Consider the following 18,210-nt stretch of genomic DNA (forward strand, 5'->3'; position numbering starts at 1 on the left):
GGCTACTTTCCATTCAACTCTCATTTTTCCATTGCGATACCGTGGGGTTTGTTGCAGCTCGATGCCTTTCGGTGTTTGTTTTTATCTAAGCAGCCACAGCTCCCTCGACGAGATCTCGAACCCCGAAGCTGCGTCAGTCTCGTCCGCTCAAAGCGGCATTAATAACACTGTCCGGGAGCTGCGGATAGCAATGTGCGTATTGGATGCAGCGCGGCAAAGTCATACAAAATGAAATGGAATGGAAAAACGCAACACCCGTGTTTCCATTGCTGGGCAGGGAAGCTCCCTTGAGCTCTCAAGAGGAAAAGGGGGGCGACGCGCAAGCCCACTGGCCGTGTCAGATTGGAGGCACAATCCGAGTCGACACGGAAAAAAAAAACACGCCCCCCCCCCCCCCCTTACTCCCTTTCCACATCGCGCCGCGTGCCCATGCCTGGCCCGACCGCACGTGGAAAGATCTGCGCCGTCGCCACTAGCGTTTTGTGATGACGGTTCTACCGGTTTTATGTCTTGCTGATTATACAGGTGTCGTTGCAAGCCGTACGAATGCAAGCCGTGCCCTGGAGCACAGTTATATCACAACTATACGCGAGAAGGACCACTTAGAGCATTTCATCCTTTCGAAGTGGGCTACGGGTACCTCGGTATCCTTGAGACGTAGTTCGATTGAAACAAAGGTCTCGCAAAGCGGCTTCGTTTCCTATCCTTCAAATGGTGCACTCGCACGCGTAAATTATAAATTCGCGGTGAAGAAAAAAAGGTTAGTCATCACGTTTTCCACCTCAACAGCTATCCCACTACTCAACGCGAAAGGAGAATAATGCCTTTTCTCTGTGAACTTCAGAACTTTCACGAACAGGTAGTGCATAGCTGGCGACCCTGACTAAGCGGCTGCTCACATAAAAAAAAATAAAAAAATCATTTACTTTTTTTTTCTTTTCTTTAGTTATGCTACACAAATGTATTTTGTCTTTTTGTACCTTGTGCGCGCCCATGCACTTTCATGATTCTTTCATGATGCTTTCACACACTCAAAACGCACAAAAATAATGACTGGACATGAAACATATCTACATCTATAGGTGGTGTCAGTAAATGTCGAGGTGTATGCACGTGAATTCAGGTGTGGCGACGGTTTTGTTGACAGAAAAAGAGCTTATAGCTTCACCTGATTGTCCACAATTATACTTCCTGCCGGTGAAGGCATGTAAAGCACTTGTGAGGGAATGTGAAACTGCGTGCACGAGCAGTGCACGCAGCTTCAAGGCTTTATCATTACAATTTCCTTTCTTCTTTTTTTTCTCGGGGGGCACATTAGGCTAACATGTGTAACGTTTTACTTAATGCTTTTACAAGACCCACCTGCATAAAAGTGTTACACAAGACCTACCTGCTATTCGTATTTATTCTTTGTCAAAGAAGCACCGTCTCTACTCTATTTCACCATCTAGCTCTTTCATGTTTGACACTGTCACTTGACGCACGCACACCCGCTAACGCCGCTGTTCCCGGTACCATGCTGGATTTATATCCATCAGCGACACGGCCGCCTTCGTCTGTCGTTTCCCACCGCTCTCGCTAGCACGTGTAGATTCCCAGCCCATTCTGCGAACGATCAAAGTCACGTTTCGCGGGCGACAAAATGCGCTCCAAAAACCTGGAGCCCTATACTTCGGTATACATCGCGCCGTCCTATGCGTGTATAACATCTCAACGCATCTATCCGTGTGCACGTCCCTTATACAGCGCTACATGGCCTGCCGCGCGAAGCGCCATACGGAGTCCTGCGACTCCCTCTCGGCCGACCGCCGCGCCATACGCAAGTCGCCGATGATGTAGAACACGGCTTTTCACTTTGGAGCGCGAAGAAAGGCGTGCAGAAGCGGCAGCGTATAGTATGTATGTGTTATACACCGACCCAAAGGACGCGCCGTGTATTTTTGTGCGTCCATGCCTGCGTGTGTCGTTGGATGTATGGCTGCATTTGATCTCTCTATCTCCTTCTCTCACGCTCCGGCTTTCCCCCTGCGTTTAGAACGTCCAATGCGTCGCGCACGTATAACGACGCTCCTGATATCAATGGGCGCGACGTTCATGCTTGGCCCATTCCCTCCGTATATACACGCTTTCCGCCTCCCCCCCCCCCCCTTCCCCCCAACAGCTGTAGTCGCGCCAGCCTCAACCTCTCCACGAGGACTTCATGGCCTACATGGCCTGGCTACTACACTCCGCCTACCACTCCCCCACCCACCGTGAACGATTTCCTCCCCGCCTTCTACGAGCTTCTTTTGTTCTCTCTCTCTCTCCCTCTTCTTCCCCCTTTGCAGCTTTGAATGCAGAGCGTCTCCTCCTCTCAGAAAGGCTGTTTCGCAGCCGACCGTGTTCGCTTCGCGCAGATTTATGCGTCCAGTCGGCGCATGTGCAAGCACCGCTGTTCGGCGACACGTCGTAACTGAAAGTCGAGCCGAGTTGAGTCGAAAGAGCGCGCTGTCCAAAAAAGCCTGCCCCAAAATGAGCAACGTTGCCGTCGGTCGCAATTGAGACGTGGTACACACATTGCGCTGCGGCGACATCCGTATTATTCCGCGACCATGGCTTGTTTGTCTCTTTCTTCGTGTCCCAATTTCGCTCCTCTAAATATTAGCGCAGTATGTCACGCGCGACTATGGCGAAGACTGCCTCTCGCACAATGGTGGTTCATTGATGAACGTGTGAGCAGCGGCTCTAGGACAAGAAGTGTGGCCTTTGCTTTATTTCTCTCTCTCTCTCTCTTTCTTTTCTTCTTGTTTTTAGACATGCATTTGTTGTGCTTCGTGCTTCGGGCATGCATCCTCCATAAAACTAAGGGCTGAGAAATCTTTTCAACAGGCCACGCCTAATTCGCCGCATGACACGCGCAAAAAATCGTCGAGCGCTTATCGCAAATCAAATTACAACTACATTGAAGTCAGGCCTAACGTCCCATTCAATCAGCATGGGACTGCAATATGAAATATTTATAGAGAAGGTTCCTGACAACTTATATGTCGCTTTGACAGTTTCATGCGCCTTCCTGTCGCAAAGGATTATAAAGAAAGTCGCTGATTTTACGAGGAAAAGTATTTCTGAACCTTTTATGCACATAAGCGGATTGCTTTATGTAGTGAGCCAACAAATTACGCAGTTTTGAAACTTATAAGCGTATAAATCGTTTGGCCAGTGATTTGTCGCTCAATATCTCGTTATTACTTACTCTTGGTAGTAAAGGACACAATATCGAATGGCATTGTACAATTTATAGCTTTGTCAGTGAGAAACCGAAGACTGATGTGCTGCAGTGCATCTCTGAGAAGACGGAGCTCGGCGAACGGAGGCCGCTCGTTGTATTACATATCTGACTGATGCAGGTACACTTCCAATAAAATGAACCATTTGTGCATGAAGGTGTTAAAAAAGATAAAATATCCTTTAAGTAAACAAGACGACCTCCAGTGTGGCGAAAATCCCCTGCGGCGCCCTCGCGCTGGAAAAGCTGCAGGGGTGCCCTTAGCAGCCATCCGTGCTTCACATTACATGCCTGGCCGGGAAGTCTAAGTACACACCATTCATTTTCCTTGTAAACCATCTGTCGACTGGTGTTGCCTTGGAGATTCTAAGAGCTCGCGCGAAACCTAACGCACATCAACTGTGTACCGTTCTGCCTTAGCGAGTTCGTTAATGGCTGTTCTACGCCTCTTTAACCTTGTTCTTTCTTCAAAAAAAGAACAAAGAAAAAACACTTCTTACAGCGTCAGTGCACCTATAATTCGACGCCAATCCGTCTTAATCTTCGGCCCCGCGTGGTTAAAAACGCGAACGTGAACGGCTTGAGCGGGTGAGGTTCTTCACACCGATTATGTTTTCTGTGAAGGTACTTGGCTCGGATTACAGCGCGTGCGGGTGTTCGTGTGCGTGCATACAAATATGTGCATTCATATATATATATATATATATATATATATATATATATATATATATATATACGTGTTTGTGTGTGTGTGTGTGTGTGTGTGTGTGTGTGTGTGCGCGCTCGCGCACGCTTGTGCTTGTCGAGAAAGGGGGCAGGGATGTAGGGAGGTGTCACCTATACGAGAGACAGTGGCACTGACCGTGATGGGCTCCTGCTCCGGGTATCCTCCGTGGGATTTCCAGTGCCCACTGTTCAGCCGTTTTCCTTCGAAGGTGATCCCATTCGCGTAGCGGGTCCAGAAACGGAGGTCGTTGACCGAACGCACTTGCGAACGCCCTCAACTGCTGCTGTTGGCCTGCGAGGAAACAAATATCCAGATTAAGCTTAGGCACATGAAAACACATGCCTCTGCAGCACCTTCGCGCCTATTAGGCGCGCTTGTGCCAGTGTATTGTACCAAAACAAACATTCGGCTTTCTTGAACGCATGGTATTTCATATCTAAAGCTCAACACAGGAATTTATTGGGATTGTCATTTTATCTTCCCAGGCCTAAGACATGTCTTCAAGCAGTCTACACATAGGCCTGCACTTTTTTTTTTATTGGAAGTGTAAGGTGCAATTGTCGAAGCCTTTCCGCATATAAACAAATGCTTCAGTTGCTTCGGACCAAAATTCATGAGCATTTATATTCGTCGCACGACTTCCACAAATCTCAGCTGAGTAATTCAGTCTGACAAAGAGTTACTGAACTACTATAGACTAGAAGAAATCTCCGGTATATTTACGCGCTCAGATGTTATCGCTAGACGCCCAAGCTAGAAAAATTTTAACAGTCCCGAACCATCTGTATTTCTCCGCTGTGGTCTCGAAGCAAATTATTCGTGTTTGTCCAGCGTTATGCCAAATGCGGGTTGTTTTCGGCGTTATCTCACGTCATTATGCGGTTTTCTTTCGCACTGTAGTCTTACGCCACCAGTCAGACCACCCAGCAAGTTTGTCCATCAGTACGTTTTCCGTCAGTACGCGTGCAAGTCACCCAGATATGTCAAAAGACACGAGAAGATCGGAGAAAGATATTCGTGATGATAAGGTAAAAGCTGAGAGAGCTACTGTATGAAGGGAAAACGAAAAACAAACATCGGTTGCAGTTGTCCTTGTTAAAAACAAAAACAAAAAAAACCTGAATGTACCGTTAGGCGCAATATATGCTAAACACAGTACACCTTCGGGCAGGCAGGTCTTCACGAAACAGATGTTTGTGGCTCTCTTCTATGTATCTTCGTACGTTTGGTGACATAATCGCGTGATCTTGACGGCTCTTGGCTTGCGTAGAACTTCGCTGGCGATTCCGTTTCGGTTGACCCTTCTTGAGCTTGCTGCAGGCAGACGTGCCTCCGTACGCCAGAAATAACAACGCCAAGTCCAATTGCCGCACTTTCGCATCTCGCGATAAGACAAACGAGCAAATTGCTCAAGACGTTCAAGCACTCGGCAGCCTGAAAAATCGAACATTACCATAAACACGGGTGGCAGGCAGATCGCCTCTGGAGCCCAGGAAGGAAGCAAATAGTATCAACGAAGTAAATGTCTGTAACGAGGAAACGGTTTACGCAGAGCAAATAGCACCGTAATATAGGTACAGGGAGGTACCGCACGCACAAAGTAAATATGCACCAGAGGACCAACGCACGCGTGTGCGTTCAGGTCCGGCGCAGAGCCGTTAACCTGCAGGCGAGTATGCGTTCGCGAAGGAGGGTCATCTATCGACGAAAGACCTAGCAGGGGTTGCTTATCAGAGGAAAGATCGCGAGCTGCGATATCGGTCCGGCATACGCTCTGTATACACATGCACACACCACACGCATTCGTGCACCCTGGGCTGAGCTCAGATTAGCCAGTGCGAGCACGCCTAGTGGGGGGGAGCCATCGGCTGCGCATTCTACAAACGCTCGTGTGCTACGCACACACACTACAGATGCGTGTACGCGATGGCTTGCGCATTCGCGTGTGCATGGTGGCTACACTGTGGGCGCGTAATTTGCCGGTTCCTTTTGTTCCTGGCCAGAAGGGGCCGGCCACAGTAAACCGCACGATGCTTCTTCTTCGTTCGCCATGTGGGTGGCAGGAAAAGCACGGTAAAGTGGGGAGAGGGAGTATAGCCCAGGGTGCCGGCCACCAAGGGCGACCCCGAGGCCTTCGAACACGCTTGCGCACGCTAGAGAATCGCCGGTTGGTGTTGAGCTGGCGCCTTCGCCTGTGTTTTGATGCGTGCCTGCTGTTGGAGAGAGTTTAGTGCGTGAGCGCCGGCGTGCGAGAGCGCGCCGGGTGGCCCGGGCTACTTAGCGCCAATCGCTCATCCATATCGCAGCCTGCCACTGCATCCGCACTCGGGAGAGTTTGCGAATCTTGATGAGGGTGCTCGGCGTTTCGCGGCGATTCGCGTGAATCGGGCTTTGTTGGTGTTTTTTTGCGATTCAGGAGCGAGAACTGCGCGGGACGGACAAAGAAGCTAAGCGAAGATGCTATGTTCCTTGTTTTTGCTTTTGTGCGCGTTCTGTGTAGTAGTCTAGTGGAATTGGTTCTGCGTCGCGATTTCTGTGTCTAGGCGTCCTGCGAATTGAAATTACGCAGGTTTGCAAAGCGGCAACCATACGTGAGGCATATTTTGGGCACGGCCTTGTGCAAGGAGGTGGCGTCCCCTTCACGTTGCGTGGTGTCCACATTTCATTTATCATGGCTCAAGTGCGCAACATTCAATATCCACGTTAGCAGATATAAACACATGAGGCATATCTTTAACAGAGGATTGCAACGCTGTCGTCACTCTGCGTAATATGAACGCGCCGCCCGCCGCCATGCCGGAAAGGCGTCAGAAATATGCTATGCTGCAGTCGTCCGACCGAAATTTCACAGTCGGGTCGTGCTAGTATCTCATTATTTTCCCAGTGCTCACTGTTGTTGTTGTTTTTGCTGCCTCAAAGCCAGTGCTATAACATGCACGTATGCCACCCGGTAACGCTGCTTTGTCGTATTCTTCCTTTTCGCTTTGGAGGGCGTACCGACATCGTTTCAGCTGCACATTGAAAGCCGCCATTGACCAGATACATTAGAGACAAAACACATATTCTCCTGAAACGGAAGAGTTGTTACATTTCCCTTCTGCCTAAAATGTCCCCCTTCAGCACAAACGACAGCTATTTATATACCCTTTATACCATAGCACTTCGCAATTATAAGTTTAGCTTTTTCGCACTGCATTCTGCCAGGAAAATGACGGTGTAGCCAATTCATTATAACAGCTTATATGGGCGCATTTCTTGCGTGTTTTGTGGTGGAAAATACACACCGTGGGTTCCCGCGATGAAACAACCAGGGAGGTTATTCTCACGTTTCGTCTTCGTTCGAACAACGATCAGTGTCGCCATCACATGGCGGAATGTCTACACTGTGGAGAAGCGCACTTGTGAATTAGAAAAAAAAATGATTTGTTGACTGTAATATGCGTCCGATTCCTCCCCAAAAGCGACGCTCTGTGCAACCAAAGACACGCATCTCTCTCCACAGCCATCACCGACTCTGCCTGTATGTACAGCGAGCTCACCAGTGGTTACCCGCGGCAGACAAACGGGCTCTCTGACGAACACAACTTCTTTCCGGCGTGAAACCGATATACCAGCCGCCTTCGGGCTCGCTCGGAAACTCAAACAACGAACGCGTACGAGAAAGGGGAGCGCGGAAGTGAAGGGAAGCCAGCAAAAAAAAAAAATGCAATAACAAAATAGCCGGAGCATAGACAGGCAGGGTAGGGGGCGGCCCACGAAATACGAGTGTGGCTCGCAGATTAATGCCCGACCGGTGGCAACGCAGATCGCCGCGCTCGATAGCTCGGCGGTGGCCGCTGCGGGAATTACGCGTTCATGCAGCCAGTCGCCGAAAGGGGGGTGAAGGGACAAAAAGGAGTGCGAGGGGAGATTGAGGGAGAGGAGGAGTGCCGAAAGGGGGTGCTCGGGTAAAGGGGACACAACTGGGGAAAGCGTACGGAACACAAGGCCTGCAGCGCGCCCGCGTTTGCGGCCTGGGCGCTCCCTGTTCGGCGGCGAACGAGGATAGGAGCTCCCCCTTTTCCCCCTTTCCTTTTCCCTACCTAGGACTAGGTAAACAGGGCCGCTCATTAGGCTGTCGTGGCGCTAACTTGATTACCGGATGAATGAAGCCGCCTTCGCGCGCGCTCGTGCGCTCCTGCGGCCTGCGGACGACCGGGTCGCCGCCGCGCTGTTGAGCAGCAAGGCGACGTGTCGCATCGCTCGGCACACCGCGTTGTCGTGTATATACCGTGCTCCGGGGCTGCTCTCCTATGCTTTGCGTGTTGCTATATAAAACTTTAGCCCCGTGAACGCGGCTGCCCGCCAGCCGTGCATTCGCAGCGAACGAGAGAGTCATTCTGCGCCAGGCTCGAAAGTAGTTAGGTTAGCGACAGCCTAACCTGTAGCCTAACCTCACGCAACAACCGACACACTACGTAGCGAGAGGCGTTACGGAAGATCGCTCCTATGCCCTTGTTTCATCGGCTTACAATAACGCTTGTGCGTGAGGTAAGTGGTTGCAGGCGATGGTCGTCGTCAGGACACTTGTATCATGGTGACTTCACATTTGTGCATTCAGCGAACTAAAGAACAGAGTCCAGGTAGTGAACGCTGCATCGCTATTACCATGACATGGATGTTGTGGATAGAGTTGCGAACGTTGCGAGGCAAATGATTTAAACGTGTATAATGTTCTAGCATTTGTGCTTTTGTGGGCGGACATTATGTGTTATACGGTTATGTACCGCATAAAAGAACAAGAATTGCTGTTCCGTGTCGCAGAAAAGCATGAGTTCAATTCTGCTTGACCCCATCGCTTGAATCCTCTGACGAGGCTGTCACAAGTAGTACTTTGAAATCAACCAGCTTATATATATATATATATATATATATATATATATATATATATATATATATACTTGCTTGTGATTGACTGAACGATGCGCGCGTATGCCTGTGTGTGCATGTACGCAGGGAAATATTAGTCCATTTTGCGCCATCGCCGAAGCAGAGTAGCCAAGTGGGCTCAACCTATTAGCATTGCCTTTCCCTTACCACTTCTTCTTGCACCGAGCCGACGTTGTCAATCGTGGCGGGACTTAGCACGAGAATCTTAAAATTGGTGTCGCAACCTTCCTTTTCTTTTTACGTCCTTTATGACCCACAGATGCAATAGTGACACATTTGAAATTCCAGAACTGTGATGTATAAGTCGATCTATTACCTAAGTTAATATTTGTCATCCGAATGTGTCACAGAGGAGACAGTGAAAACTTTATACAGACCGCAATTGCATCGTGATCTGTATGGTTGATACGGCACCGGAAATTACATAGAGCTCGTGATCTGCACCGATATACTTCATAGAAAATTAGCTGTGCCGCTGTAGCTGAGCGCTTGTGAGCGCTAATTCTTCCGAGTGCATGAAAGCATGCGTTCATTGCCTCGCGTCAAACTGCCCTGAGCGGCGCCTTCGGCCACGTCTGCAGGCCTCACGAAAGAAAGTTTCCTTTTCTTCGATCACGCCCGTCTTTCTTCTCGCCTTTTTCTATAGCCACTCGCCGCCGGCGTGCGCTTCGTGGTCAGCGCGCACCCGTGTGTGATTGCCGTGCGCGGCTTCGTGCCTTCGCATTGATCGACCCCAAAAAGCCAGGAAGAAACGGGCAAGGGTGGGGGCGAGTGTGCGGGTAAGAAAGAGTCCGACAGGGAGGGGGTCTCCAACGTCGTATCCGAAATTATCGCGTCCCGGCGGCGACGGCTTCTGCGACCGAGCAAGTCGTATCCATAACGCAGCGGCGACGGCGGCGGCTGCATTGGCGGTGTCGTAGGGCGGCAAAGGTGCAGCAGCAGCGGCGGGCGAGTACGAAAGAGACGGAGAGCACGCGAGAGACGGGCAGGCAGCGGCTGCTGCATCGGTGCCCTATTGATCGGGCCCCGAAGCGAGTCAGGCCTGTGTGTGTGCCGTCGCCGCCGTGTTGATTCGAGGCTCCGCCCCGCCACCCCCTGTGCCCTCCGGTCGGCTTTCGCTCTCCGACGTGGCTGTAGCAGCAGCAACAGCAGCACTGGCTGTGCTGCCGCGGGCGACGCGTCCCTTGGTTTCGTCGCCGCCGTCGCCAGAGGCGTGTGGCGCCTTTTTTCGCAGCGCCATGCATAAAACATCAGCTCGCTGCCGCCCGGCCCGCTGCTCCGTATATACCCCTTCGACTCTCGCCCCCGCCACCGCGTGTCGCGCGACTGCGGTGGCGTGGCAGGGGCGCTGCCCCGGATATGTCAGCGCGTGCATGTGTCCGAGCGGTGTTTATACACGCGCTATGTATACGCTGCATGTTTGGGCCCCCCCCTGCCACACCTCCATGGCTGCTTTAACTTCCGTGCCTCGTACGCTGCTGCAAGCGCCCTCCCCAATACCGTCCTCTTTTCTGCTCTCGATTTTGGCTCCTCGGTGCTGTACGTCGTCGTCTGGTGGGCCGTGACGAGGTCGGAGATCAAGTCGTCACGACACCGCAGCGCACCGCGGAGTAGGCTACACTGAGGTCCCGGTGTGTCATTTTTTGGGACGTAAGGGCAATGACAAAAAGCAGGAAAGAAACAGTAGGAAACATGCGGTAATAAAATGGGGCAGAATGGGGGAAGAGGGTGCAGAAGACCAGAAACGTTGCAACTGTGGCTACAAGAGATATAATGATGGGGCCACAGAACTAAAGACGGTGTGACGACTTCTGAATTTCTCTACGCAATGCACCGAATTTTACTCCGGCGCAATTACCCTACTTTCTCTCCCCCTCCCCCCTTGAAAAACGTGCAAGAAGCCAAACTGCTTGTCTTCTCGTTGCGAATGACACCGGTGCCTTGAACTTGAGTTGCAGTATTCGTTAGGAAGTGGCCGGTGATGGGTACAGTGCTACTTCTGCGTCGAGCGGTCTCGAAGCGTTAACGTGAGCCGTCAATCAAATGTCCACTGCGTTTTCTGCGCCAAAGTTCCTCGCCTACGTGATGGAGAGGTCATGGACATGATCGAAGATTTCAGACGCAACGTGCCACTGATCACAGGAAAACAAATGAAGAGGTGTCCTAGTAATTACATAAAAGAAAGCATTAAGTAGACTGCGAGAAGTAATGCAACTGTTGCACTAAGTGAAACGACCTGGTTGCAACAACAATTTCGCTGCTTAATTCCTCCACACCGCGATGCACTTGTGCATTGCGGGTAAACATTTTGTTGCGCTTGAGGAGGCGTATTGTAGACTATTGTCGCTCATATGAACATGGCTATAAACGTGAATTAACGTAATGGACTATCAATTTGCCATGTTCATGGTAGTACACTGAACAGTATGTCTCACTTAATGTCTGCGTTATAGAAACTTGTAAAACACGTACGCAACACGTAGGACAAGCCTCGTGCGCACATGAGCCACTAAGCTGGCCAAACGATAAGTTTCATGAAGCCAGTCGTACTTCTGGTGCAAGTATTACTTGCATCATTGCGCAATAGAAAGCAAATATTTCACTGTCGTGCATTTTCAGCAAACCTTTTGTTTATCTTATATATACAGATTGGTTAAACATAAAATAGGCAATATATTAGGTGACATGTGCTGCATAAGTCGTGTGAAAATAACGCTCACGCCGTGGTGTAAGTTGCTTAATTTATTGTAATTTATTGCGCCAGCTGTCCTTCAACACGCGGAACACATTTAGATACCGGTCTGTAGTGGAATGAAAATGTGAACAGATACTTTTAACATAGGTGAAACGAATCTTGTACAAGAAATCTCGAGAGACATCGGATAAGTGAGCAAAACTGTCTCATTGCTAAAGCTATATGAAAAGGCACAAATGACCTCATGCGTCCAAGTGCACCCAAACTGACTTATACGTACTTTTCTGCAATTTGTGCGTGTCCTTCTGCGAAAGCATATGCAAAACAGTACTTCCATGAAATTACTCACTTGCCTATTTTCGGCTCCAAGAATCCACGGCGCCTCAATGCATAGTACTCAGGAGAACTTTTCTGTGGTGACAGCGCCGCGATTTTCAATAAGGTCGATGTGGCGTGCCCGCCGTCGTGTTAAACAAGGATTTAAATACTTGAATAAAAAATTTAAAAAATGAACCTCTTTCGAAGCGTCATGCCCTCGCAACCTCGAGAAGGTCGTAGTTCCTCCTCCTTCAACTTACTCAAGAAGCCAGCGCTGGATACTTTAGAAACTTTAAAGAAACCGCTATCGCACTCCACTGCGTTTTTCTCGTGCATACAAACACGCGCGCGTTATCCTTGTAACATATTGTTTTCATCGATCTGCCCATTGAAGCGCGAAATATGTGTCAGAACGCTCGCGCCCGCTCGCGCGTAGTCTATGCATGCTATAGCGTCACGTGACGTTGGGGTCGCCATCTAGCGCACAACGCATCGCGGCGCACACCGTATGCTTGTGATCGCTCATACGCCCGCGCGTGTCCGAGCAAGCGACCAGCGGTGCCGCTATCGCGTCAGGCTCGCCGTCTTCCAGCAGGTGTCCAGCTCGGCAGCGCCACGCCGGACCCCCGGATCGATGTCGTCGCCGTCGACTCTTGCTGCTCCCGCCACCGCCCCCTCATCCCGATCCTCCGGAGCATGAACACAACATCTCTCCCGGGAGCACCGGCCATCGCCTGTCGCCCCCATCCCCCCCCCCTCGCCCCCCCCCCCCGCCTGCCTCTCTCATCCCGCCCTCGCCTCTTGTATATATATCTGTTGTTGTTCTGCCCACCGTCGGGTAAGATATTTGCAAGCCTGCTCCCCTGCTGGACCTCAGTCGGCCCGTAGCGCGCGCGCTGCTTTCACGCTGACACGAGCGTCTGTTCCGTGCGTTTGCCGCACGCCACCACTAGTCGCTGTTTGTATACGAGCCGTTGTACTTGCGTGTCTTGTAACTATATGCTGCCTGGACTAGCGGAAAGCGGGCATACCGCTTGGGCAGCAGTGCGCGGCACGCCGACCCGTTTTAGTGGAGGGTGCGTTTTCGGTCGCACGCTCTCCACTGCGTTCCAGCCGCCTCTTGCCTTCGTTGTCGTGGTCAGTGTAAACTTCACCGAACAAGGAGGGGGAGTGGAGGCAGTGTTAGCGGTCAGCGCTGGAGCCAATAGGCATGGCTAGTTGGGATTCTTCTGAAGGAAGGAAGGAAAGAGTAGAGAAGGAAGGGCAGGAAGGTTAACCAGTTTAGCACAACCGGTTTGCTACCCCTATACACATGGGAGCGGGATGGGGTAATGAAAGATGGGGAGGAGAGAGAGAGCAAGGGATTCCTCTGAAAGGGCTGATTCCTCTGAAAGGTCTGATTCAGTAAGGGGTACCCAGACAGAGGACCAAACGTTACATGCAATTTTGTTCACATCAGCGTCATGGCATCTCTCTTCTTTCTCTCTCTCACTCTTTCTTTCCATTCCGTGCTCTTGCTTTTAGCTCTGTCAATGCGAGAAGCCGGTAAATCATATAATGTTCGTAAGCGAGAAAAGACAGGAGGGTCACACGAAGCTTGGTTCTCCTGTGTTTGAATAGAAACAATTTGTAGGATTGCAGGGGAATTTAAAAGGTGAGTTACCCTTTTATGCCGTTCGACATTCGAAGCAATAATATAAGGAGCAAAATTTGGCAGTTAATGGAAAACTAATCGTTTGTCGATTGTTCGAGTCGCTTAATGATTTCCCGGAAGAATCATGAGAATCCTTCGCATAATGACAGATCGGGAAGAAGCAGCTTCTCCATTTCTTTTTCATCATTTCTTTTAATTCGTGAGACGCACCTCTGTGAAATCTTAGCTGAAGTGGTTTATCCCTTCACAACCACTACTGAAATATAAACAAGAATACGAAGACCATTTGCTGCAAACGCCTTCCAGTTCCATTAATTGCCTTGCATTCTTCAATCCACCTTGCACACCTTCAGCCTGAATTTCTCTCTAACGATTTATATTTTTCTAAGCACAGTGAATTCTTTTTAAGCAGGCAAGCGTGAAAGTTGTGCACATACTTTTTTTTTTCAGACAAATGAGCTTTCTGAACGAAAATAGTAACAGTAGAGCTACTCCAAACATGAGGAGTTGATACTTTTAACCAGCAAAAAACTAAAACCAACGAAAAAAAATTACACCATCTTCCCGTAGGGGAACCTTGAGTAGCATGCGAAGCAGCCATGGCGTCGACTCAAGTTTCCATTAGTTTTCAGTTCGTCGTTTCCGTTAGGTTGAGGTACGTAGCTACCGTTATATTTACCGCGCATTGCGGGAGGAGAATGAGAGGAGCGGAGCGCGCGCGCGCGTCATTATACCGCGAGCTACAGTGGCGCCCCCCAACGGAGTATGCAGCGCCTACCGTCGCGCCTCTAACCTAAGCTGCTTCGCCTTATCGCGCGCGGAGCCGCAGGTGTTGCCATTCGTTGCACAATCCGGAGAACAGAGGAGCGTCGGAGAGGAGAGGAGATGAGACAAGGAGAGGAGAGGATGGGGAGGAGGATGCGCATGCGCAGTAGGGGTGTGGACGCCGCACGGCGGATGGATGGATGGAGGGAGGGAGGGAGTGACTTAGCCCCGACCATAAGCTGCTTCGCATCTAAAAATTCCCCATAATTACGACTTCGCAGATGTTAAGTCCATCCCGGCTTGGAGCATTACGGTGCATTTATGCTTACGGAAGTCATTCGGCTCCCTATGCTCTTCCAACTGCTAAAAGCCACGCGAAATCTGAAGACCCTAAATCGAAGTGATCGATCGAGAATAAGGCGCTTGATAACATGTGTCCATCTCACGACGTAGTTTCTCTAACTACATTGCGCTTATTTTTCTTTATTTCTTATCGCCCTCTCTCTCTCTCTTACTTTCTTGCAGACAGAGCACTAAACCTGCCGTCCACATGAAGAACCATCACTAGCTGTGTCTCGCAGTATTAGGCCTGGTTTCTTCACAAAACAAGCAATGTGGACGCGACCTGGACCGCTTTAATCATTCGAGACCAAATGACGTCATTGCGGAGCGTCCTTCCACGCAGATAATCCAATTAAAAACGAAGCCTAATATGTTTTGGCAGGCCAACCGTTCTATTCATTAGCGACACATTAAAACAACGCGTGAATCTTGGAGTAGAATACCGTACTGCACCTTTCCAAACCGCTAACGCATCAGGCGCGCAGGCCAGCGTCCGATGACACACACAGCGGCCGGCGTACAATTCGGCGCCCCCCAAGCGACACGTGACAATGGCGTCGTGGGAGGGTGCTCGCGACAGACAGGGAAGAGAGAAAGTAGGGAAGCCTGTCTGAGAAAAAAAGGGGGGCTTGATGGAGGGGGGTAGTAAAGGGGGAGGATTGGCTGGCATGGATAGCCGATTCGGAATCCTGCGGCAGCAACATCGCGCTCGAACGTCGCGTGTGCAGGCAGCGGACCCCGATGTGCTCAGGTCGCGGCCACGAAGGAGAATCGAGAGGGAGACGCAATTACGGCTCTCCGGGAAGCCGCCGCCTATATAGTATCGTTGGCCACCCGTGGTTCAAATCCCCACTCGCGTCATCCGTCCATCCCTACCTGCTCTTCAGAAAGAACGGACGCAAGCGTCTGTGACGCACACACACACACACACACAAACACACAGAGAGAGAGGCGTGTACGTTGCTTCTATCCCACCGTGCAGCATCTTCCGTATCCTAGTGCTCCCTCTGTCCCGGCTTCGCAACTCACGTTGAGCTCTATACCATAGCATGTATATATAGGTTTCCCGCACGGCTGACCACCCTCCCCGCCCGGGTATGATATCCTCGCAGAATCTGTCGTTTCCTATTACGTAACACTGTAACGCTCCCGAGCGGCCCAGTGAGCGCTCGCTCGGCTGTGTGCCTTTTTGCGACAGTGCGGCAGATACAGTTTGGCCGTTCCGTGGTAGCAAAGTACGAGGTCAGGCTAACCACTTCCGCGTGTAAGAGCTATTGGCTTTTGGGAAGAGCTAGAGAAAGTTGGGTCGTTTGAACGCGTTAAGCACTTCTTCGTTTATAAAATGTGAAGGCTGTCATAATCCGCTGTAGATGTACGCTGCGCAGGTTCGCGTACGCATACTTTTGTTCAGGTCCCCTCGCGAAATTGCAGCGGCCAACATTACATTCAAAATGAGGTCACGTCATCTTTAGAAAGGTCTTTAGAAGGGTTGGGAATGTTGCTACATACTTCGCCTGATTCACGCGACTATACTCCCTTGGAGTGCTCCATGTTTTTCCCCACGCCTCGATCAATGAGCGAATCCGAACGAAGTCAAAAATCATCGAGTACAGATGATAGCTTGATACCGTGCAACTTTTAAAGGAAGAGTTAATATGCCCACACAAAACAATGCACGTAAAAAGGATGGCGTACTACACAGGACGAAATGCAGCTTCGCTTCGTCCTGCATGCGAACTTCGTCAGTTCTACGCATGTTTTTCTTTATGTATTTTTTTAACTGACGTATTAGCACTTCAAGAAATTCTGCGCATGTGATAAGTCTACCAATCATGTGCCATGTGCAATGTATAATGCTCAAACGTTTCTGGTATTCCTTTTTTATTTATTATATTTCACGTTTATCGCGCGAGCAAAATCACACAGCTGCGGTGTATCTGCCATGCGTCCTGTCTCCTTACCGCGACAAGCGGGAAAAGAAAAACGAAGTGAAACAAACAAACAAAAAAGAACGGCACGCTTTGTCGTCTATACGCAGTCGCCACGTGGAAGCCCTCTTACACGTCCGCAGTTACGCTCATTTCTGGCGCCGGCGCGCATCACCGTCGAGCCCTTGAACCCCCGAACATGGAGGACCCAGCGTCGCGAACCCCGCGTGTGCAACCCCAGTGCCTCCCTTTCCCATCCAGCCTCGTTTTCCCCAGAGCCTTTTGTTGGAGGACCAGCGGGAGAAAGCCCGCGGCTGAAACGTGACTCACCGAGCCCAAACCCGATAACCGCCGTCCACACGATCTGCCTCGCACAGCGGAGCGGGGATGAAGCTAGCGGGCAGCACCGACAGGGGCCGACAAAGAATGGAAAGGATTAGAACGAAAAGAAAAGATTCAGGAAAACAAAAGAAACTCGACTGAATTTAGTAAAGGATCCCCCCCGCGCTGGAGGATCACATGATCGGAATTTACCACACGACGTGAAACGTAACGCCTGCGTCATACTAGGAGAACATGGCCCGTGAATACAAAAAAAAAAAAAAAAAATGAGCACGAGAAACAACGAGAACAAGGATGACGGCAGAACGAGCGCTCATTTATAACTAGTTCCTTGTTCCTGAAGGCACACAAATATATATAACCTTGCCATTCAGTCACGGGCCGCAGATGCAATGATTGTCTTCACATGTGAAAGTCTTAAAAACTAAATTCTGATGTTTTACGGGCCAAAACCATGGTCTAATTACGACGCACGCCGACGTGGGGGACTCGAAGATAATTTTGGTCACCCGGGGTTCTTTAACGTTCATCTACTTCTAAGCACACGAGCGATTTTGCATTTTTGCCCTCATCGTAATGCGACCGCCGCGACCAGGCTCGAACCCGCGACCTCGAGCTCAGCCCCATAACGCTATAGTCACTGGACTATACCGCGGTGCGTCACGTGAGATTCATAGTGTCTACTAATCATATTCACCTTTCTTTAGGATTGACGGATGTGTCACTGATGCATTCTGGACCAATTCGTCTAACGTGCGAACTCGCCGAATTCAACTTTGCAAAGACAGAGCCCACTCAATCTGATCTTGCAATCTATTCACATTATGAAAGAACAGCAATAATGTCCGTAATGAATCTATATCAAAGAATATCATGCCTTGAGCGACCTACACCACGGACTTGGCCTATGAACTAGATAGAGCCTGTGCGGCACTTTTTAAGGAGAGAATTGTCTCAATGGGGTACTTTAATTCGTCTGTGTATTGCGTGTTGTGGTGTGTTTTGTGCATTTTGTGTGCCTGAGACATACAGTGCGGGTATTATTTAATTTCTCAATTTTCCCGTCTTGAGTAGCATGCTATGCTCGTGGCTGCCAGGCAAAGCTCTCCACAATTGATCAAAAAGCTCCTCTCCTCCCTCGTAAAGGCATCAGCCAATCACGAAGCGCTCTTATACTTGTTTGGTGTTGTGGTTGATAAGATGAAGGTAGTTTGGAGGGACGCTCATAACTTAAGCTATAAGTTG

The 18,210-nt window shown here is 50.1% G+C and overlaps 2 protein-coding genes across 3 annotated transcripts in view; one reads left to right on the forward strand and one right to left on the reverse strand.

Moving 5' to 3' along the window:
• Nucleotides 1-18,210, forward strand: part of LOC119461016 (transcription initiation protein SPT3 homolog) — a 575,536-nt gene that overhangs the window by 324,236 nt on the left and 233,090 nt on the right. The window lies entirely within an intron of this gene.
• The window catches only part of LOC119461014 (protein lozenge), a 153,015-nt gene that overhangs the window by 22,280 nt on the left and 112,525 nt on the right, over nt 1-18,210 (reverse strand). For both annotated transcript variants that reach the window (XM_037722184.2, XM_049672092.1), the window contains exon 3: nt 4,128-4,283. In XM_037722184.2, the coding sequence (XP_037578112.1) occupies nt 4,128-4,283 (156 nt within the window). The remainder of the gene's footprint in view (nt 1-4,127; nt 4,284-18,210) is intronic.

Source organism: Dermacentor silvarum, chromosome 8 (genome assembly GCF_013339745.2).
Source record: "Dermacentor silvarum isolate Dsil-2018 chromosome 8, BIME_Dsil_1.4, whole genome shotgun sequence".
In the NCBI taxonomy this organism is placed as follows: Eukaryota; Metazoa; Arthropoda; class Arachnida; order Ixodida; family Ixodidae; genus Dermacentor; species Dermacentor silvarum.